The 24089-nt window shown below is 38.4% G+C and overlaps 2 protein-coding genes across 2 annotated transcripts; both read right to left on the bottom strand.

Annotated features, from left to right (window-relative positions):
* Nucleotides 1–5228, bottom strand: sec61a1b (SEC61 translocon subunit alpha 1b). Its single transcript, XM_066663522.1, has 12 exons — nucleotides 5140–5228; nucleotides 4260–4327; nucleotides 4100–4165; nucleotides 3847–3925; nucleotides 3493–3624; nucleotides 3256–3365; nucleotides 2705–2858; nucleotides 2274–2434; nucleotides 1813–2010; nucleotides 1487–1678; nucleotides 1249–1325; nucleotides 1–1152 (listed from the first exon to the last, which is right to left on the bottom strand). The coding sequence occupies exons 1-12, from the start codon at nucleotides 5144–5146 to the stop codon at nucleotides 966–968; spliced, it is 1431 nt and encodes a 476-aa protein (XP_066519619.1). The 5' UTR covers nucleotides 5147–5228; the 3' UTR covers nucleotides 1–965.
* A 10199-nt stretch (nucleotides 5229–15427) lies between these two features.
* On the bottom strand, nucleotides 15428–21979 carry ip6k2a (inositol hexakisphosphate kinase 2a). Its single transcript, XM_066664750.1, has 5 exons — nucleotides 21402–21979; nucleotides 18977–19190; nucleotides 17579–17751; nucleotides 17152–17327; nucleotides 15428–16879 (listed from the first exon to the last, which is right to left on the bottom strand). The coding sequence occupies exons 1-5, from the start codon at nucleotides 21619–21621 to the stop codon at nucleotides 16241–16243; spliced, it is 1422 nt and encodes a 473-aa protein (XP_066520847.1). The 5' UTR covers nucleotides 21622–21979; the 3' UTR covers nucleotides 15428–16240.
* Nucleotides 21980–24089: the final 2110 nt, after the last annotated feature.

The raw sequence follows: 24089 nt of genomic DNA, 5'->3' as shown, positions 1-24089 counted from the left end.
TTTATTGAAATACAATTTCTTGTTTTAAGGTAGTGTTCTTTAAGTCAGAGGATGTCTTTAAGGTAGTGTCTTTAAGTCAGAGGATGGTGTGAGGCAGACTTTGCTATGAGCAGTAAAAATGCTCTAAATTGTAGGCAGAACATTTCTGTTGTAATACTTTAGATAATACAAGAAAAATATTTATAACAATAATATTAATGTCAAGTCTCCTACCGATAAGAACATTCTCGCTATGACATGACATAACGGACAAGATTTACAAAAATAAAGGAAAGCCTCTGCATCCCTGCAGTACAAGGCCATCTTTCTTCTAACAACCATCATTACAGCAAGTTTCCAAACCAAAGCTTAGAGTGACCTGAAACTGTTGGGACAATATTTGCAAATCCATACAATGTTCTTCTGAAAACCTGGGTATATTGTTTCTGTTACAGATGAACATGCACACACCTCTCTTACCTCAGAAATTCTGTCAAAATTATTTATTTACAACAGATCAGTTAACAGTCTTCATGGCATGACACTGTGTTCATCCGATCACAAGTCCTCTGGCACTTGTTTAAATCTTAAGCTGACAAAGCCAGCTCATGCTGCATATGTCCACATTACCGGATTCAACCAGGTCCAGGACATTAACCATTTGTGCTATTAACTCTCAGAAACACAAATAAACTCACAGCAATGGGTGTACTGGCTGAAGATATGGAGATGGTCCGATGACAGGAAGGAGAAAAAAAAAAAAAAAAAAAGGGGACAAGTACATTTCCATGCTGAATGCTGGGAGATCATGCTGCCAATTACGTTCTCCAGAAAGAGGGGGAAAGGTCCAGCCTGCTTGTGTAATGTGCAGGTTTTCAGGGAAAACTTGAAAGCACTGATTGTGTCCATGTGATAAAACAAAATTATATAAAAAGAATTTAGTAAATAACGGATGTTATGTCAGTCTGTGGTTGTGGAGGATTTTCTTAGAAGAGCAGGGCACCCATACTGCCGACTTCACTCTGTTCCTTAACGAAGATCTCAAAGTACTGATAGATGATTGTGACAGCCAACAAAATTCCAGTTCCTGAGCCAATGGCTCCCAGGAAATCTGCCATGACTGAAAGACCACCTATGCATAGTCCTCCAAATGCTGCAGCTGTGGGGATGTACCTGTAAGGTAGCAAAACTATTTTAATTTCTCTGTCTTTTACAATTACTATAGCACAACATAATAATCCTCTATGGTGGGAAGTGATTATGCTTTACCTGTTGAGTTCATGAACCATTGAAGTGTCTCTATGTCCTCTCATCACCATCTGCTGTTCCTTCAGCTGTTTTGCCACCTTTAATTCACAAAAACAAACCCTTTCTATTAAAATTAAGATTTTAAGCACAAATTATAATCAAAACTATAATCATTAATGCAAGATAAACTCTGTTGTCCAGTAGTCAGAAAAATAAATAACTTCCACATGCTCAAGACCTAAAAACCTACTACACTCACATCTTTCGCAGATGAGCCAGAAACTTCAATCCAGGTCTTTGAGAAGAAGGCACAAGATCCCAACATGAAGACAATATAGATGACCGCATGAACAGGGTCTTCTAGGACAGAGCCAAATGACTCTGGAGGGGAGAGGTAGTAGCACAGACCTCCTACTGGATAAGCACGAGCTGGTCCTCCACTTGATGTGTCCTGTTAAAATAAACCCTTTAAATTACTACAGTGCTTAAAGCAGCAAAAAGTTATGTCAGTTGCCTTCATGAACAGAAACATGAAGAATGGGAATACCATTTAATTTCTATAAGAAACCTAGACTGGATACTTACAGACCAGGTTCCAAGCAAATTTACTAGGAAATTGCCACTGAAACGAGTGGAGAGCATCTGAGAGATGACATAGAGGTTGGAAACCAGAGCAGACTGCAGGATGATGGGAATGTTGGAGGTGTAGAAGAGCTTGATGGGATATGTGTTGTACTGACCACGGTAACGTGCAGACTTAATAGGCAAATCAACTCTGAAACCCTGAGGGAGAAGAACAAGTCATTTAGTAGTTACAACAACATTAAGACTAAATTGGGTTCTTGATTATACTGCATATATATTCAGTTACGTAGACCATCCAACAATTTATGTTTTTATTTATTTTATGTATGAGTGTACGTGTATAAAACAATAAGCCTGGACTTTCCATAAAAAAAATTGACTTCAAAACACGATATTGTTCAGAGATTTTTCCATTAGAATATTTCAACCCAGTTGTTCAACACAAACAATCATCTACTGACCTGGAAGTATATAACCACAGCAAAGACAAAGACAGTAGCAATGAGGTTCATGAGGTTGGGTAGGTTCTGCCTATAGAAAGCTTCTCTCAGAGCTCGCACTTTATCAGTACGAGTGGCAAGCAAGTGGAACAGAGCAATAATGGCACCTTCAAACTCAGTACCTGAAAGATGACAAATCAATTACAAGTTGGTTAATAGTAAAATACCTCACAATGTCTTTTAAAGGTTATCATAGTCCAGCAGATAGACTACTAAATGAAAGTTTGACTTTGATAAGACAAGGTCAAACAAACAGATTATTGCTTTACCTCACAAACAAAAATGAACAAGCATACTCAAAACATTTATGTTAGAAATGTTAAAAGCCATTTTGGAAATCTGTTCCAGGTTACAGCATGCTGGGGACTATGTGTAAGGATAACTGTACATACCTCTGCCTGTGTTGACTGTTGTTGGGCTGAAGGCTTTCCATACAATGGTCTCACAGATGTTTGTGGCGATGAAGAGAGAAATACCTGAGCCCAATCCATAGCCTTTTTGGAGCAACTCATCCAGCAGCAGCACTATCAGACCAGCTACAAACAACTGCAGGTAAAAAATATTCAATACACATTAGAGAAAATTACATCAAACAAAAATAGACATCACTCAGGAACAGTGTAAAAATATCCAAGCACTTTACATATAACCCAGGTACCTCTTTAACAAAGAGAAATTCGTGAATCATGCATACAAATAAAGATTGATCTATTTCTAGAACAGCTTTCTTGTCAAAAATGTTTTCTGCAGTCTAAAATAGATAAAATGGTTTCCATAGCATTGATAATTATGCAAGATTTGACTGAGTAGTGTGATTATCATGAGTACTCAACAATCAGAAAGCAGAGGCAAAATAACTAGATTATGTGAGCAGCATGCGGAATGCTACTTGGTGGTCAAGGTAGGTTGGCATGGCAGAGCTTGGGGAAAAGAAAGGTCATACCTGAATGATGATGAGCAGACATATTCCAGCACCCATCTCTGAGGGATCTCCATACATGCCAGTCATCACATACACAATAGCCTGACCAATAGTGATGATCATTCCAAACACTGCCAGGAAAACAAGCAAAAAAGAACATGTTCTTATAGTCCAGTTCAGCCATGCCCAATTATTTGATCCAATTTTGTAATGACAGCATTAAGTGAGTTAAACCATCTACAAAAAGTGATTACATACGTTTCTGAGCTCCATTAAACAGTGCTCTATCCTTAGGTGTGTCTCCAACCTCAATAATTTTAGCTCCAGCCAACAGCTGCATGATCAGACCAGATGTAACAATGGGCGAAATACCCAGCTCCATCAGGGTCCCTGTATATATTAAAAAATAAATAAAAAGAGTGAGAGGCAAATTTTGCTTTCTTGAATGGCAGATGTATCAGCGGGAGAACAAATCCCAATAATAGGGTAAGCACATAGATTTCTGTACTGCTCATAAACAGTGAGGTTTGCTACAATGAACATCATCATCACCCAAATATCCCATATTATTGCAACAAACAGAATGTAGATATAAGCAGTAATTATGCATACCTCTGTTGGAAGCTAGAATGACTCTCATCCAGTAGAAAGGATCTGCCGAGTCTGATGACATGATACCGAAGAGGGGGATCTATGTATTTTACCAAAAAAAGTAATAATAATAAAAATAAACAAACAAACAAAATAATTATTTGAACAGAACCACTGCAGTAGTAATTACTACCAAAGAGCAAACAGTATAAGCTTGATAATCATTCATCCTTTGCATTGATAGGACATTTGAATCAAAGAAAAGCAAACACACCTGGCAGCACACAAGGAAAATGAAAAGGGTGATGGCTGTCCATAACACCTTCTCTCTGAACTGAATCTGTAACATAAGAATAAAAAAAATAAAAGTTTACTTTGGTGTAAAAGCCTGACACTAATAGATAAAGCAGAGAATGAAGGATAGTAGTCCATACCCTTCTTTCAGGTTTCTGGATTTCGGGTAATACTGCACAAAAGGGTTTTATCACCTCCAAAAACTTAACTGCAAAATATCAGATAGAGGCAAAAGGTATGTAAGACACAAATGAATGCACAACTTTTCTTTTTACTGTTAAGTCCTTAGCTTCTTTACAGGTTTTGTAGCCGTTTCTACTCTGAGATTCCCACAGCCTCTCATGCAACGTCATCACTACTCTCCAGCTCTCAAGCGTTAAACAAACAGGTTTCAACAACAAACTTTAAAACGAAAAAGGGCTAACAGAACATCGCCACTTCGTTTTGCCCATTAACAGGTTTCAAAAGCAGCCGCTTACTTGGACGTTATTATTTTAACTTAACTAGTATTTGCATGAATAGCGCTTGGTGTCTTACCTAGCCAGACAGCCGGCTAGCTAACGTCACCCTAACGTTACCACGTACCATTCATTATATTTTCACCGTTTTAGACCACATACAGTAAAATACTGGGTCATACAGCTGTTAGATATATATTCCATCAAGCAGCACAGACCATTTACGTTAGCTACAGTAACGGTGCAGCGTTCAGTTCAGTTCAGTTAGCTGGTTAGCTCTCCAGTCGCGGCCGTTAAATCCAAGCAAAGACGTTTAGAGCTTATATACAACAGGATAAAACCAGGTCAGACTAATTTTTAGTCACATTTAATTTTCTTCATATAGAGAGACGGGTGAAAGTGTAGGAGGGCTGGTAAACCCGTAAGAAACAACACTTTCAACTGTGTTTAGTGAAAAGCACAAAGAGGCCTGTCATTTACACGAATAAAACAACCTCACAGCGAATTAACAGTGAATAATACACTGATGTTAAACAACATGAAAGTAAACTGTAACACTCACTAGCCATGGTGCCGTGTCCGTCTCCAGCTAGTGGTCCCAATGAAGCGGATCAGCAGAGTGTGTGTGGCATCAGCCTGAGGGAAAGAAAGGAAGAGAGAGAGAGAGAGAGAGAGAGAGAGAGAGAGAGAGAGAGAGAGAGAGAGAGAGAGAGAGAGAGAGAGAGAGAGAGAGAGAGAGAGAGAGAGAGAGAGAGAGAGAGAGAGAGAGAGAGAGAGACTCAAAGACACGTCATCTCAAAGATCTCTAATACACGTCAGTTTGTGCTGTTCTTTCTTCTTTCTCCTGAGAAGAATCAAAAGTAGAACATTTATTTCCCTACAGTTTATGGAAACTCCGTCGAGTAACTCAAAAACACATCTCACCAGCATCTCATATTTAGAATCTATGCACTTACTTCTGCGTTTTTAACAGGATTAGTTTTTAAGATTTATGATGTAAGAAAATGATGGTTGCTTTTTTGTCCTAGTTTTACATGCATATTTGAAAGTACCATCTCAGACTTTATATAGTCAGATGCACTACAGTGACAGCTCAAAAAAAAATTATTTATTTATTAGTTTTACTTGTATGTATAGTGTATTTTAAAAAAGGAGTATTCTAATTTGCATAAAGAAAAGCTTAAAATATATATTCATAAAAATAAATCACAGTTCATGGCACAACATTTTTTATTGGTTTATTACTCTCTCTGGCGCAAGTACTAAATAAATCCACCAGGGGGAGCCACGGCACCGCACAGCGCTACGTTCCACCAGCAATGTTCAGTAATCAGGCTGAATCTAATGACCCCCTCTTCCATTTAGTGCTACATACTTAATTTTATTATTCATTATAAGCAGGTTTATATTTTCAGAAGTAAGCACTGCATGTACTGAAAATGTATATATTTTAATATACAAAACATATAATGTACTAATAATGCACCATATATTAAATGGGCTGCATTATAATATGACACATCAGTGCATTATATCAAAAAGTATTTTGTTACTTAAAGAATTTCAAATATGTCTCAGGTGACATTTAACTCTGCAACCTTGATGCTGATGCATAATGATGTGTTTCAAGCTCACACACTTTATCATTTACCCATGAAACCCCACTTTCATTCGCACAAAGTGAAGTATTCAGAAACCACACACACACACAAAAGAAGGATTTATAGACACAGTATTTACAAATATTTCCTCAAAGTAGATTTCATTATCTATTAAAAGTTTATTTAAAATACACACAAAAGGGTCAGATTAACAGCAAAACACATGTTGTTATATGTTCACTTTTTGCCACTGCTCAGCCCGGCACACATTTAGTTCATGTGTGTGTCGGAAAAACATTCTGTTAAACTGACTGACTTTTAAATACAAATGTAATAGATAATAAAATCTAATGCTTTCAGTTTATTTTTAAAAATTGGTGTAACATTTTAAGAGGTCATATGTTTATCTTTTAGAAAATCCAAATTTGACTACATTCATCAGTAAGAACTTATGTGCTTTTGGAGCATTTCTGGTGGTTTATTCCAGTGCAAACATCAACTGCTGTGTTCAGGTAAAATAGAAAAAAAAGAAAAAAAGACAAAATGACCTCTACTATATTAATGAACTGACATATAATTTAGTCTAATAATAAAATCGCTCTGATAATTAAGGATACGTGGTCTACCCACATCTTCACTCAGTAATCAACAGACAAACATTGAGTGTGGAGCGTGGGAGACTGATTACAGAAGCAGTGTGCATACTGTTCATTTGTGTCTGTTCCAGATGAATGTGTTTTCTTTCCTATTTTAGAGGTGACCAAAATAACAGACGTACACTCAGTATATGGAGGTTTGCAGTGAATCAGTCAGAGACACAGCAGCAGAGCAGAGGACATAACTACTCTTCAATGACTAGTAACACAGCGATAAAAGCACACAATCAAATCATATGCTTGTTGCTTTATTGTACTCCCAGTTCTATATACATTATTACATTTAGGATGATCTGTTTACTTTTATGGATAGATCCTATCTTAAATAACAGCTCCTGCAACTGCACCCCCCCCCCCCAATAAATACCAAGAAAAAAATAATAATAATAATAAGTAAAAAAATAATGAACTACTCAGTGAAAGTCTCAGAAGGCTTTTCAAATGAAGTGGTGTTTAATGTTTAAATACACTATAATAGTCCACACTACACTCCATAGTCATATCTCATAGTCAAATACATATCTCATCTGGCGGATTTGCTCTCAGTTTTGCAATTTTAATAATTGCAAAAAATATATAAATCATATAGAGAAAAGAAGACCCTTTACAACCATATAATCATAGACCACTATGGGAAGACAACTCAAAGCAATAGGTCTGAAGGTGTGTAGGTGTCGTTACTGAGATAGAATAATATAATATGTGTAAATCAAACAAGCAATTGGCTGGTGCTCTCAGAACAATGGACTGACCACCCCAGAGCTCAGACTTCAACGTCATTCTGAGTGTTTGGGATTAACTGAATTAAGACTGAGGTTTAGAGGTGTGGATAATGTCTCTGCTTTGTTTGTGGGCTAAAAGCAAATGATTTCATTTTTGCCTGAATATTACATAATTAAGGATAAGCTGTGACGTTTGCACTTTAACACACTTTTAAGACTCTAGAAAAAGATTAAAACACAAAAACTCATTGATAATATAATAAAGAAGAGTTTAAACAACAAGAGAATATCATTCTTTAAACATCCAATTCAATGCAATATATATGCAATCTTTCATAACCCCTGTCTCGACCTGGTTCTATAAATGCAGCAGTTGAATGAAATGAACACGATTGATATAACATCTGTCACATTGGGTGGGTTACTAGGACTTTCAGAGATGTCAGTATGCCTGACCCAGTGATTATACACCTCATTAGATTTTATGTATTTATGACATGTCTCATACTGAGGTTATTATGATGTGTATGTCCATTACATCATGTCTTCAGCCAGTGTAGCCAGTGTAGCCAGTGCCTCTGGATTACTTCTGCTTCTAGCTGACCAGTGGCCAAATTCCCAGCATTCCCTGCTCCCCCTTTCCATCTCCCACTGGCTGCACCTAGAGGATGAGCGCATCAGTTATGTAAAAGGCGACACTGACTCAGCTATGCTGTTCACACTGCCTTCAGGGACAACCAACTGCATTAGACCCATTCAACTACAGCAGAGAACATTCTAATTTCAAAACAAGAAGAATAGATTGAAATTAACCCCAGCAGTGATATGATTAAAGTGCATTTTAATTAAAAACAAACTTAAACAAAAGAGCTGTACGGTATGCACATCATTTACACTTTCACTGCTGTTATTTTGTTTCAGGACAACAAAGCCTCCCCTTGTGTGGGAGATAAATGATTTAAACTTAATGATGTCTCCGAAGCTATTTTCAGAGGAAAAGAATGATAAAAGCATCAGCTGTTTTATTCTACTTCTTAAGTCACCATTAAATCAAGCTCCATTTCCACCAAAAAGCAGGCGATTTTATTTGGAAAAATGCAATAAAAACCAAACTCTGATATTTGTTAATTATCTTAAACCTTTATTTTTGTTTCAACTGACAGACTTCTAATTAGTAAAATTAAGCAAATTTAGAATTTGATGCCTGCAACACACACGTTTCTCAACACAACATTGCAAAGAAAGGTCTTGCTGAAATTACCAGGGACTTCCCAAAATGGGGTACAGTGAACTCAGCTGCATTTCTACATAGAAGATGCAGGACCTGAAGGTCATGCACATCAAGCAGTGCTGGAATAAATTTTTCACTCTTATTTCGCCCATTCCAGATTTCTTGGAGTGTGTTGCTCCAAGAAAACAACTGCCATCAAGCCTAGTGGTCAAATTATAGATTTGTTTATATTTACAAAATGCAATCAAGTTGTTTGATTGCCAGTGCAATTAAAAATAATATTTATAATGCTTTCAATTCCCAACATCAGTTTTTGTAACATAATTTTTTGTATATTTTGTCTGAATCTCTGATACAATAGAAGATATAGTAATAATGAGCTATATATTAATAGTACATATGGAATTACAGAATGAATTAAATGTGAAAATTATATGTAGTGACCGCATTGCCTAATAGTGTTCTTATTAAACTAATTGAGGTATTGAGTTTAACCTGTGGTGACACTTAATGGGCTTCAGTGCTGTTGGGACATTTATACGTCAGAGTGGCCATTATATAAGTTTCTATTTCTTCCTCAGCCTGGTTGTCTCTTGGCCTCTCTGTCATGCTCTCTCTCTTGTTGTGTTCAGTACAGAGGGGTATTGTTTCTTCAGAGACATCTTCAGTTCTTCCTTACAGGAGAACTGTTTGTTGACAACACTGACAAATACACATCATGTCACAATGCACAATAACTTGTAGAAACCTGTGTCTCTGAATTCAGGAATATTAACTGGCTGTTTGCCCACTTTTTTTTGGCAGTTGTAGCATCTACCTGAATGAGAAGGCTTTACATTAGATGTTGGAGCATTGCTGTTTGGGACTAATTGCAATCAGCTACAAATGCATGAGTGATTTCAGGTATTGATGATGACAACTGTCATCAAGCCTAGTGGTGTAATTTGGAATGGTTTACATTTAGGAAAACTTCAGACAAATGATTCATTGCAATCGACATTGAATAAAATAGGAGGTATATATATTAAATCTACAAATAAAAGCAGAAATGATGACTGCTACTGCTGCAGTACACACCAAATGGCAGAGGGATACAGCTTCAGTCTTAAAGATTTGCTTCCATATTCAAAAACAACCACTAAACCTAGTAATTAACACAAGTTTAATGAGGTGTGTGTGACGAATTAAACTGTGCTGGACTCCAGCCCTCCAGTATCATATGGTACACATGTTAAACCAAGCTGCTCCTACGACAAATCAATATCAGTGCTGAAAATCACTTCAGATTTAATAATTGTATCTTAACTTCCATTGAAATGTGAGTATTTTCTCTCTCGTGCAAAGGTGCCTTTGAAAATATATAAGTTCTTGGCTCGTACGATGATATAAAAAAAAAACACATACTCATACAAAAAAAATTTTAAAAAATAAAGTAAAAGTAAATAAAAATAAAAAAGTACTGGTACAATGACAAAAAAAAAACATAATCTAACAAACTTATGCAGCTATTCTGAAGAATCAAGATACTGCAAAGGGCTGTGAATATGAAAGTCTGAATTGTAACTTGAAACTTGTCTGGCAAGATTTGGTCACTACTGCTCTAAAAACATTGAAAATAAGAACACAACCTCTAAAGAAAACACACGTCTACACATTTTAATACACAATTGCTTTGTATTTGCAAAATTTAATATTAATTCATTATCTGTAACCGCTTATCCAGTTCACTGCGACACTACCTGCTGCGCCACTGTGCCGCCCTAAAATGTAACATATTGGGGTAAAAACAGAAAATATGATGTGTACAAAAATGTTTTATTATTACAGTGTTTCAACTCAAATAAAGAAATAAATACGTTTTGCACTAATATATGCAGAATTGGCCATGATTTTTCTGGGTGTGTGAAAGGTCCACCCCACCCCCCTCCTCAGGCTGGACAGTGTGAGCGTCTTTTGGGTGACATGATAGATCTGCAGTCATGTTCTCCTTTAGCACATTGAGCAGTTTGCAGTGCATTGTCAAAAAGGAAAAAATGTTGGTAGCTGACCCCACATGTCATGGAGGAAGCATGTGCTTGGGAGAGCACAGAAACCCTTCCAGGTTGGTGACAATGTGTGTGATTAGGAGTTCAAGCTAGTTATCGGTGGAACTGCCAATAAGTAATAATTTGTGTACAAACATTTTAAACATGGCTGGAAAAAAAACTATTTTAAGTAAGTGAAATATATAAAAGAAAGAGAAATAACCAGATGTTCCTTAACACTAAATCTGCTGTGGTTTACCAGAAAAGATAAGAAGCTAAAATCTTGTGGTCACATTTTTATGTCATTGAAAGAAGAATTAAAACATTAATTATATGTACTGTATATTAAAAGTTATTATATGTGAAATGTTTACTTTAGGTTAGGTATGTGACATTGGAGCTATGAAGGAGAAAACAAAAGAAAAAAAGCAATTCAACAAATTATTCAAAGATCTAGAGACAACATAGACTCCTAACCACCATGCAGGAGCTGGCACCAATGATAGAGTGCCCATCAGATAAACAGTAGATTTATTTTTGAGGCAGAGGCGTCACATTAAATTCCTCTCTTGCTTCAGATCAGAAAAAGTCCACAGTTTCTGTCTGTCCTTCCACTGTGAGCAGAGAACTGCATTTTACACCTTAAAGGATGTGCAGAGAAATTGTTATTAAGAAAGAGAGAAAAAGACTAACTTGAAACAGAAATGGCAAAAAAAAAAGTCCTTAGAATCACTGAATGCGCTTGAAATTAGCAGAAAAAGCAATCGACTTTTTAGACTGCACCTGGCAGTGAAATAAAAAATCCCTGGTACTTATCTTTACAGGAAGAAATCTCCCCCTCTAAAAATAAAAGCAAATGTTCACACATTCATCCAAGTTAGGATCATTCTGAATTTACCCAGAAACACTGGATGCAATGATTGAACACAGGACTCCAGGACCCAAAGCTGAACACACTAAATATGTAAACATTGTTAGCTATTGAGGACTCTGTGTAATGGTAATGTTTTGTTATACGTATAATAGTGTTTATATTACACTGGGCATTAATTAAATGCTAAAGCCTGGTGGCATTAGTGACCACACACTCATCTCCTCTATGTCAATCAGTTTAGTAGAAGCAGATGTGTTTATTTATACCTATAGATCAATATAATAGGAAGTGTACTTAAGGAACCGATGTAAACCTGGTTGGCAACAGGAACTGATATTGCGTTTGCATACATGCTGACCTGAATTGACACATACAAGTATTACATAATGAAATTGCTCAGTGTGTCCATCTTACCATGTTATTACTGAGCGGTGAGTCAAAGCATGATTGTTGAGCTGTGATGGACAAATAAGGCAAGTATGACTGCAGAGCCAAATCTGTGACTACACACCGGCCCATCAATAAAGGTCTTTAAAAGAGCTAAGGGTTAAGAGGTTCATTGTCAGAGTAAACCCCACAAACCGTCATTGACACATCTCGTCTACTGAGACTGTGTTTGAGAGCTAGAGGAAAAAAAAACCTGGAAGGATTTGGTTAAACATCTCTCTCTCTCTCTCTGTCTGGATATCACTGTGGGTGCACTGTGAACATAACCTCTGTCAGACACACACACACACACACAGACAGGTCTAAGGCTTACCTGATGCCCAGAACATTGTCGGAAGAATGTAAAGGGAAACTCCATTCAAGTGTTGACAGATCTGACCTGAGGCAACACAAGAGGAAGAGAAAACAAATGCCACAAAGCAAATCAACTTTCTCACACTGTCTGAAAGGTGAAGCTGTATAAAGGCCTGTATGTGCCTAGTAGTGCACAGGGGTAGTTTATTTACATTCATTAGCCTTATGCAAAAGTATCATCCTTTATAACAGCTTTACTGTTGCTTAATTAATATGTAATGAAATTCTGCTGAATCACATTAAATCAAATAATAAAAAGGGCAAAATATAGCACCGCTACAACACACACACACACACACACAGAGAGAGAGAGAGAGAGAGAGAGAGAGAGTATCTGAGGAGGATCTCTCACATGGCATGTTTGTATAATTCATTCACCCACTCACTCATTGACACATTCACACTCATCCATTTCCTTCCTTTTCATCCCTGGAATCCAGCAGTGTCTCTTACATAAGGAGATGTAATAGGGATGGATCTTAAATGTGTGTGTGTGTAAGGGTGTGTCTGTGACCACAATGTACAAAGACACAAAAGTAAATGAGTGACTCCACAGAGACCTATTCTGGGACACAATGAGAACAAAGCCAGCAGGTCTCATAGGATGAAAGGATTACATAGGATCGAAATAGAGCAGAACTTTAAAATGATCTGATGATTATAATGGAAGACAAAGACTGTGCCATTTGTGGTCTGTTCCAACACAGGAACATGTTCAATGGATGTCTTTCATGGGGGTTAATTAGCGTATGTAGGACAACGTGAGCCACAGCATCAGGGAGGAGAAAAGGAGAGGGGGAAAAAAATACATGGCTCTGCTCTGTTGCCATAGAGATTTTTTGCTCTGTTACGAAACAGGTCTACTTTCCTCAGCAACCTGAGACTGAACAAAGAGGTTGTGCAAATACACACACATACAGAAACACACATAGAAAGGACCACACTGACCATCCTAATTTACAGTAATATCAGACAAGGTCCAGACCAGCCCAGCAGTGCCATAGAGACCAAATCTCTAAAGTAAACAGGCACTATTTAACTTCTCTCTCATCTAAGCCCATCGTAAAACACATAAGCTGCAGTCTCATGTGCCCTATGGAACAGTTAAGCCCCTTGCAGCATCAGCTGCTCGATAGCACGACAGCTTTCCCTCATTTGCCTCACCCATGATGGACATTGGGATCAGTAATGAAAATACAGAGGGATAGCTGTGGTTTTACAGGCTAGAGCTGCTATCAAGCAGAAGAGCTAGTGAACAATGTTAATGTGTGTGTGTGTTAAAAGTTAATACAGTGCTCACAAAAGGTATTGATGGGTCTGTGTACATGCAAGTATAAATCTATAAAGTCTACCCACTGGTCACTCAAGCACACAATTATATTCACTTCTATCACCTATCACCTATCAGAGCGATTACATTTCTCTAATGCGCTAAAGAATAAGCATTACCAGTAAGATGGAATGCTCCATTTTAAATGGGTTGTATGTTATAACCACATTATAATTGGGATATAATTATATTTAGAACATAAATAATAAAGCTTCTTGAAGATTCAACATAAGTGGACATGTGAATCTAAACTACTAACACTAAATATACAATATTTAATATATATTCTTATACAGGTTTCTGCCAATGCTTCATCCTGGGAAGTCCATGGATATTTCAGCAAGACAAAGGCAGGCCTCATTTTATATGAACTACTAAACCATGGTTTCCTAATGTACATGCTTGACTATCCTGTCTGCAATCCAAATCTGTCTCCTATGGTGCCTCATGAAGGTGAGAATCAGGCAAAGGTGAGCAGACTGTTGAGCAGCTGAATATTTTATTGTCACAATGGGCAAATATTCCATGTGCAAAATTTAAAATGTTAGTGTATTCCATTCTCAAAAAAATATACAATGTAATTAAAGGTAAAGGGAACACGGTGGTAACCTTAACTCTGTCCCAAGTTTTTGGAGCGTGTTACATGCATATATATATATCAGTGAAAACTCTGGGTATATTTTCTTTGTGTATTGTCAGGTAAATAAACCTTCAAGAGAGGTAGCAAATGACAAAATCTTATTTTATACCAACTGGACACTATACTATACTGCTATACTGGACACTGCTATAACTGAAGGTCAAAATCTCTTACCTCAAATGTTTTTCTGTTCTTATTCTACTTACCATTAAATGGTGCTAATTAATCTACTATAGGTTCTAAGATTTCACTACATAATGTATTCAAATACTGTGTGATGTAGACTCTTCCACTGATATACAACTGTGCTCTGGTTATGGTCTGACAACAGCCCACAGGTAATGGCTGCTTCAATGAAAATTTACCCCAGTTGCAATATGAAAAATGACACTGGCAATTGGAGCTGCTTAACCATTATATCAGTGACAGCTACTTCTTTCATATGACAGGATCCTGATAGTAAGGGGATAACCACTCAAATAGTTTCCACTTTCCAGGCTGATCAATTGTGGCATTCATTAATCCTCCATTACTGTCCTGGCAGCTTCCACAGTATGCCCTCTCACACCTCCAGTACATGAGGGCCAGGGCACTTGGCTAAAGTGTTTAACTGATGATCTGAAACAAGGTACTGTAGCTGAGTGCAGAAATCACTAAATAGAAAATGCACCACTGATATACACTGGCTCTCCACCATAGCCACAGGAAACAATGGTTTCACAAGTCCTGTGAGAAAGATGCAAGAAAGGTACTTGCACAGTGTGTGTGTGTGTTCAATATAACAGATGGTTTAATGCAGAGAATTAATTTTCTAAAGGGGAATAATAAAAAAGGTGATCTTTCTTTTTCTTCTAAAGGCTGCAGAACACCCAAAGGTTCAGCTATCAGAAAGTTTAGATCACCGTGAAACTGCTTCACTTCAGGCATCAGAAATAAAACCACAATAAATCCAGTATTTACCAAAAAGCAATTTTATTTGACTTCCAGCATACTCTTGATAACGTATCTAAGAGAGGTATCTGAACATGTCAAATAACAATATTTATTAATATCATTATTGTAACATTAACATGGAATGTCATCTTTCGGTCTTTTAAGTTTTTAATTTATTTTTTTTCAGTTTATTTATGAAATTCAGTATGTCAAATAAATAAAGCTCTATAAGAGTCTCTGTATGTCTCTTCATCCTAATTGAATATAGCTCTCTCTTCAATCGGAAAAGGCGCCAGTGCGGTCATTCCTGACTGATGCTTAGCAGTCTTTTTTCTTCGTACTCCTTTTGCTCTTATCTGCGAGAGCAATATGAGTGTGCAAGCTGTGGCTTTATACCCATCTTCACAATGGGGGTGGGATAGGAACCTATTTGTCATTTTCCTTTTTTTTTGTTTTTTTTTTGCTTACAAGTCCACTAACAAAGAAAGTGCAGGGACATGGAACTTTTAACAGTAGAAAAGGATTATGGTAGGAAGGCTACTAGTCATTGAATGTAGTAAATAAACTGCTGCCATGTCCTCAGTGTTAGCCGCTTTAACCCTTTTTAAATCCTCTGTGCACAAAAACAAAAACAGCAAAGGAACACCAATTAAAGACACAAATGGATCTGCCGACTTCACAGCCACATTAATTTCGCATTGAGGGCACCTAAAGGGTTTGACAGATAGAAAACAAAAATAAGAGACTGACACTGGAAGACTCCCCTACATATAGCCCACAGTCTGTGCTGTTGTCAGAGGAGCTCAGCATCCATCACAAGACTGAAAGACAGAGACAGAGTAAAAGGGGGTTTAATCTGTGCTGTTGTCCTTTAGCTGCGAAATTATAGTAATGAGGTTTTGTAGTCCGAAGATGTAACCACTGTCCTGGCCCTCATGCACCACGCTGTCTTCCCCGTAGTGTTTGCACGTGGTGTGTGCAAAGTCAATCATTCGCACGTCCACCAGGGACCCAGTGTCCAGCCTGGTGCCCTGGCGGCTCACGGCCTTGTTACTGCTGCTGCTTCCTGCACTAGTGCTGATAGTACTGCTGCTGGCTCCACTGCAACCTCCAGCTCCTCCAGCACTATGAGGAAACCCAAATGCTCCTCCCTCCTCTTCCTCTTCTTCTTCCTCATCCTCATCATCATCCTCTTCTTCTTCTTCTTCCTCTTCCTCTGAAAGGCCTTCTTCTGGGGAGCGACGGGAGCAGGGAGGATCTCCATCGTAGATAATGAGTAGGGAGCTTGAGTAGAAGCGGTAGCTCTCACAGGCTTCCAGAGCTGCCTGCATCTCACGCAGCCTCCGGAGAACTGGCGATAAGAGCTCAAGCCTCAGCCGTCGCCCATTGTGGAAGAACTGGAACAGAGCCTCCTTGAAGCCAGACAGGGTTAGCTTGCGGCCATGATACTTGTTCATGAACATGAGCTGGCCTGAGTCGGACTGATAGACCTGAATGATACAAGAAGGCATTTGTTTTTACTAGCATACAGCCAATTTACTGGTTATTAAAGCCCCCATCTGGTCAACTATTAAGCCCTAAAAATTCATGTTTACTGCCCTGTAGCTCTAAAGTCCCACCCTGCATGTTTACCCTACATTTACAAAAAAATATACTGGAAATTTGTATCACAATACTGGTGAAAACAAACACTTTGATATTTTCTTCATATTGCTCGACACAAGTCATAACAGTTGCCCTCCAGCAACAACTATAAGCTGACCTGCATGCCGCAGAGACGGACTCCGATGCTGGCTGATGTGCTTTGCTGACACTTGCGAATTTGCATGGCTTTCTTCTCCTCAGTTGCATCGTCCCCATGCTGCCGTGTGCCCATCTTAAGATCCAGAACACATGGAACCTTGTGACGCCATGTCAGATTCTCTAGCAGAATAAATTCTATGAGGGGGCTGGGTCAAGGGAATCATAATCTCAAGGAAAGACACTTTAATTAAAAAGCCAGCAAACTGGCTTAGTGTGTACCATTTCTCTGCTCTACAAGACATAATGCGAACCAACCTCTACAGCATAATCTTTTTTTCCCCAAAGCTATGATCAACACTTACGTATACAATGTCCTTTTCACCTTAAAGGTTTCCAAAATGAATTAAATACATTTTTTTTTTTAATGAACTGCAACACAAGGATACTGTATTGATTGCGATGCTTGGCATTTTCCTTCATCCTCTGCAGGTGCTGCTGGTGGCATTTGAGGCTCCAGGGGTTGTGCTTGAACTGAGGTCCTGCAGCATTGCTTCTCTCTAGGCTGCTGTAGAGCACCTCAGCGTGCTGGAACCACTCCATTTCATCCTCACGCTTTAGACTGGGTTATATATAAAGAGAGAGACCGTAACCACCAAGCAAACGAGTCTTAACGTTCACATAACATTCATGTCATTCTTTACATTAATAAGAAAGTGCCAGAAATTATTAAAGAAAAGTACTGCATCTCTGCTATTAAGAGTTGCACTGGTGATATTTCAAAGTTAACTTGCTGGTGGAACTGACTGGCACTGGAAAAGCTTGGCTTACATGAAGGAGCAGAAATAAATGAGACTTGGGTCATGGCTACATGGGAACCAAGTCATTTAGCTGTACTCCCGTTATATAACCTCCAGTCTTGACCCATCCACAAAGACAAAGAGGCACAGACAAGCTTACAAGAGGCAAAGGCACATCTGCGTATCCCAGCTTGGCCCTCTGTGGGCTGCTGCTTTGTTATGAGCATGCTGAGAAGGTGACTAGTCACACTCTTATTATGTCAACTGGACATGAGTGCCAAGCTGAACAAGAACAGTGGGACAATGGCCCAGACTGTCTTGAGTCACATTACTTCAGCATATTGAGGTTCGAGCCATCGCCAAACTTTCAAACTGCCAAAAGATCTGGTACACTCATTGTTCAAATCTTTTGTGGCAGAAGAACAAAAGAAAGAAATAAAAGAAAATATTAAATGCAAGAAGATTTCTGCCACAGAAGACTTCATAGGCCTCCAGCAAAGTGTCAATATCTGAGATTTTACTAATATTTTAATGCCAGTATAAATTACAAACAGTGATTAAACTTGTTCATTTCTTTCATTCTCCGGTATTATTCAGCATAAACATATTAACTTCGAACAGCAGTAGAATGTGCTTAAGTATATTTTGAAATATTTTTACTGGCTCTGGTACTTGTCTGACGTAAATCAAAAATCGCCTCCTACTACACCTCATGCCAAAATAGATGCCTTTTGTCAAAATAGATTGGCTCTTTTACGTGCAAGTCAAAATTCCTTTCCTGCAACAGAAGGCAGTTCTTAGCCACTTTCAGTGGCGAAATGTACCAGACTCTCCCTGAAGAGTATGGCAAGGCGAGACTAGGTGCACACAGTTACACAGAGAATGAATGGTACTACATGGAACAAAAAGTAACATGCACAAATATCTGTTCAAATAAAATGAAAAGAATCCTAAGTCAGTCTTATGCTTTTGGTTTTGTTTCCCCATTGTTACATACTCAGACCAAACCAAACCATTAATCTGATGTATTGTTAAATGGCTTCTTACCTCTTGTCTTTTTCCTTGCGTATATGTCTGCTTCTGTCCTTGCTATAGCCGTCATTGTCCAGCAGCATCTTATTAGACCACTTCATCTTGTTCTTAGGTTCCAGGTCAGCCGAAGGGTCCACATTCTCCAGATCCCCATGCTCACTGTGTAGTGGATAGGCAAAAAGACACAGGTTGCCTTCCTCATCCTCCTCAAAGCTCACAGATACCACCCCTACAGACAAGAGGAAAAGAGAAAAAGAGACAGTACAAGTTAGTTTCAAGAACAGGGAAGTTACATACACTATCTTATGAGAACATAGTCAAGAGATCCCAGCTCAAAAATAAGAGGTCTGGGAAATCGTCATCATCTCTTACCCAAATCACAGCGTTTTACAAAAGTTACAGAGCCGACTGCACAGCCTCCCAATAACCTGATAGAGATCAGAGAGCTCCACAACAAATAGAGAATAGGAGAGATACGAGCAGACAGCAGAGTAACAAGAGGGAGGAAGACAGGAACAAAGATTTGGTGTAGAGGGGAGAGAGGAAGGGCAAAAGGACAACATAGGCTACAGTATATGTGCAGTTTCATGGCATCTGAATGAGCAAACACACATTCTTAGCACAAAAGAACCATCAAGTAGGGTGAAATCCAGAGAAGAAATAACAGACACTAGGTTCAAGACTTTAAAACAATCATTTATTATTTTAAAATATACCAACATAAATATATAGAAGCATGAAAGAATGCAACAAATGCACCCGTGGCAACATCTTAAAAACAACGCATACACTAACCAAAACTGAGGCCAGCATAATAAAGACACAAAGCTGATAAACAAAAACTTCAAAATATTCAAACATCTCATGTAATGGACAGGTTTCTGTCATCTCTACAAAAGATGAGTTTGAAAGAAAAGTATAATAATAAAAAGATAAAAAAAAAAACATCCACAGCAGAAACAAGGACAGAGTAAATGCATTCACTATTAACTGGAAAATTGTTTAAGGCAACATTTTTCAAAAGTCCATGTTCATTTTGTAGTTCATAAAGCTCCTTCATGTCTCCTATTCTAATCAATCCAATAATTTGCCCCATATACAACACTCCATAAGACATTTTTGCATGTGCTTTTGAGAGAATATGTCCTAAACACAAAAAATAAACTCTTTGACAGCAACACTACAGGAACACATATACATATACATACATGTATATATCAGGGCAGATATTGGACAGAATGTCATTAAGGATTATAGCAGTAAGAGACATGTAATCTGAGACTACTGAATAGCTAAAAGGAATGGCACTTGACAGTTTAAATATTTAAATATTGGAATACTTGAAAAACATAAAATAGCATGGACAAAATCTAGGAAGTTAAAACATTAAATGGAAACTTTAGTGTGTATATTAATCAGTCCATTTAGAAGTTCATAGCTGTTGACTTAATACGTAATTGTGGGGAATACAAATCAAACAAATCCAAAAGACAGCATGTATGGGTTGTATGCATGTGAGATAAAGAGATCAGAGTTTCACATTCTCTGTGCAAAGATGAGTTAATGTAAAAAAAAAAAAACTGAAAAAGAATGTAGTTACAGTTTTTGCTCCATGGTTCCTGAGATTTTGATGATCCAAGTACAGACAGGCTGGTCATCCTTTATTCTTCACATCCAAACTCATCATCAACCTCGACTAAAATTAACCTCAAAACACATCTTTCTTGTCTGACAGACTACAGATGAAAGCTTAAGAGTCAACTTGAAAAACAGGCCTACCTGCTATGAGTATGAAGTACATTAGTATTTGGTCAGCTCGTGTTTCCGTAGGTCATCTGCACTGTGTTGCGTTTCTTCATATTTATCTGAGAACTTAAGCCCGTTCAAATGTATTATAGCTAAACTAAATTAAATTAATTAATTAAATATTCTCTACATCAATATATATGAGGTAACAATATGAGGTAAATATATATATATTTATTTATTTATTTTTTATGAGCGTATATAGGACCCCGTCAATACTCAAAGAAATGAACTGCATATTTCGTTTTGGGGGAAAAAAGGCATACTTAATTCTGCTCAACTCTACTGAGCATTCTGTATTTAATAATATCGTGATATGATGTTATGATGGATGTTTTGAATAATGCCCATCCGAGTACAGACGGATACGAGCAGAGGAAACCACAACTCACAATAGCGCCGCTTAGTGGACGGTTACGTAAATACGCTCACGATACACCTGGTCTTTATTCACGATGCTGTTCTAAAGTAAATATTTGAAACATACGCAGCGGACTTCATTCTAACGAAAAGAAAAAAAACACCACCAATTTATTATATGAACAAGAAAAAGAGACAAACAAGCAGAAACGGATGCTAGAAGAAAGAACAGAAAGAGGTCGTGAGCCAATCTGTAAAAGCCGTTGGCACCTACCTCGGTACTGCGGTGTGAACTTGCGCATAGCCGCGGGGAGGTTCTTGTAGAACTGGTGCTCCCGGGGGATAAGGGGCTTGCAGATGGTCTGCTCTCCGAAGCGGAGCACACATGAGTGTCCCCCGACCTGGTGCACAAAGGGCTCGAGCATAACCCCTTTACCCAAATAGAGCTGCTGCTGCTGCTGCTCGGTCTCCATCCCCTCGATGGCTGGGCTCATCCTCCGCGAGCATTAAGGCTTTCACACTCGGCTTCGCTGAGACGCGGTGGGCCCGAGAAAAGAAGAGAGGATTTAAGAGAAAGAGATAAACACCGGCCTTCCCTAGGTTTCTGTTTGACTCGACTCTTTCCTCGCCCTCGTCTGTGTGGGGCTGAGGAGAAAAACAGGAACTGAGACTAAGAGACAAAAAAATTAACGAGGAAGGCGTTTTTTAACTGCGCCTTTGCCTTTTTAAGTGCCTTTAGGTCGCGTACAGAGCTTTATTGATGGACGTTTTGAATTTTAAAGTGTAAAAAAACAAGCCCAGAACGCCGTTATAAGCAGCTCCTGCCTGAGCTCTGTGACGTTCGACTGACTAGCAGCTCTGCGCTCGACAAATAAAAATGGAACGGCACTCGTCGAGGCCCCACCTCTCAATACACGGACCAATCAGAGACAGAGAAAGCAAAGCGAACGGTAGCAACCGGCTGCTAGCAGCAGGCAAACAAAGAGAGGTCGAGAGTGAAAGAGGATGAGGATGGGGGAGGGGAAGGAGATCAGGCAGCTCAGGGGTGGGGGTGGTGAGGTGGTTTCACATTTTTTTCTATTAGGACATGAAGGTTTCACGGGTAAACGACACGCACTAGTTGTTTAAAGGCAGAGACGAGCCATAGAACAGGTGTCGAAAGCAATGTGACCTAGCTGCCCTTTTAAATAGCCTGATAATAAGCACCAGAGAAGCCATGCAGTTTCGCAAGCCTCAGTCAGCTCAGCTAATACATTTCAGATTTATGATCCTCATATAGAATAGATTTGGCAAATATCTCCGTTAAATTCTAGATACAGAACATTATTGTAATGGCACCACTGAAATGTTACAAATAGATGAGAAAGTATGAAGAGTAGTCTTATTAGGCAAATGTAAGAGGAAAACTCTTAAAAGAAACGATTATGTAAATATGTTTACATTTTGAAAGAGTATCATTTATCTAAATTAAAATGGAAAAATATGTATTTAGAAAATGTAACTTAACACAAATCATATTAATATCCTTTAGTAGGAACAGTCAGAAACAAGCAAATGCTAGGGCGCTATATAACTAATAATAAAAATTCAGCAATTAAGGATTTGCCCTTGTAAATAGCCTATGTTGATGTTGGCTAAATAAACATGCCTGGGACTTGGTGTACAAATAAGTTTTAAAGCTTTTTTTTGTGTAACATATAATTCCATCCATCCATCCATTATCTGTAACCGCTTATCCAATTTTAGGGTCACGGGGGTCCAGAGCCTACCTGGAATCATTGGGCGCAAGGCGGGAATACACCCTGGAGGGGGCGCCAGTCCTTCACAGGGCAACACAGACACACACATTCACTCACACACTCACACCTACGGACACTTTTCGAGAATTCAGAATTATAATATTGTCTCTTTTGTTATTTTATGGTAACACTTTTGTGGTATTAAAAATGACAATTGTTGTTTTATTTAAAAAAAAAAACTTAGCTTACATAGAAATCACCATCTTTAAATGTTCTAAACAAAAACCCACATATTTTGGTATATAATATTACCCCCAAAAAGAGAACAAATCAATCCACATGATTTTGCAGCATTTTTCTTGATGGACCTCGTAATACATGCAGAAATGAAGAATCCATTATTTATTTATTATTATTTTTTTAAATGGCAATTTTCAATCTTAATACTTAAAAACTGCCACTATAAAATGACAAATAAGCAAAAGAATGTTTGAAAATGGGCGGCACGGTGGCGCAGCAGGTAGTGTCGCAGTCACACAGCTCCAGGGGCTTGGAGGTTGTGGGTTCGATTCCAGCTCCGGGTGACTGTCTGTGAGGAGTTGGTGTGTTCTCCCCGTGTCCGCGTGGGTTTCCTCCGGGTGCTCCGGTTTCCTCCCACAGTCCAAAAACACACGTTGCAGGTGGATTGGCGACTCGAAAGTGTCCGTAGGTGTGAGTGTGTGAGTGAATGTGTGTGTGTCTGTGTTGCCCTGTGAAGGACTGGCGTCCCCTCCAGGGTGTATTCCCGCCTTGCGCCCGATGATTCCAGGTAGGCTCTGGACCCCCCGCGACCCTAAATTGGATAAGCGGTTACAGATAATGGATGGATGGATGTTTGAAAATTGAACAACAATTTTATGTTACACAAAAAAGCTTTAACATGTATTTGAACACCTAATACAGCTTAAATTATGTATTTTTAAATTTAACTTCCCTGTCAAAATATGTTACAGAAATAAAGTGTCATTAAATATATCCAGAAAAGGAGACACAAATTTCCTGTTTCAAGAAAAATGTCTCCAAATCTTTTAATGTCTGCTGTTGAACTAAAGAGAATACGGATATGTGAAAGAAGGTGTTGGCTAGGTGTTGATGGACCATAGGTGGCCAGCCTGACTTTAATCTCTCTAATCCAGTATGCTGGAATTCACCAGTGGAAAAATGGGCCACAGGAAACAAAAGGG

The sequence above is a fragment of the Hoplias malabaricus genome, chromosome 3 (assembly GCF_029633855.1).
Source record: "Hoplias malabaricus isolate fHopMal1 chromosome 3, fHopMal1.hap1, whole genome shotgun sequence".
Lineage (NCBI taxonomy): Eukaryota > Metazoa > Chordata > Actinopteri > Characiformes > Erythrinidae > Hoplias > Hoplias malabaricus.
This window is presented reverse-complemented; position numbering and strand designations above follow the sequence as displayed.

What these genes read in the sequence shown, in the direction of transcription:
- sec61a1b (XM_066663522.1), bottom strand. An exon ending in TCCAGAAACCTGAAAGAAGG is followed by an intron (nt 4,166 to 4,259) that starts GTATGGACTACT and finishes CTTATGTTACAG; the next exon opens with ATTCAGTTCAGAGAGAAGGT. An exon ending in CTGGCTCATCTGCGAAAGAT is followed by an intron (nt 1,326 to 1,486) that starts GTGAGTGTAGTA and finishes TGTGAATTAAAG; the next exon opens with GTGGCAAAACAGCTGAAGGA.
- ip6k2a (XM_066664750.1), bottom strand. Translation starts at nt 21,621, where the DNA reads ATGAGCCCAGCCATCGAGGGGATGGAGACCGAGCAGCAGCAGCAGCAG. An exon ending in CAAGCATCGCAATCAATACA is followed by an intron (nt 17,328 to 17,578) that starts GTATCCTTGTGT and finishes GCCCCCTCATAG; the next exon opens with AATTTATTCTGCTAGAGAAT. An exon ending in TCCGTCTCTGCGGCATGCAG is followed by an intron (nt 16,880 to 17,151) that starts GTCAGCTTATAG and finishes TGTATCATTCAG; the next exon opens with GTCTATCAGTCCGACTCAGG.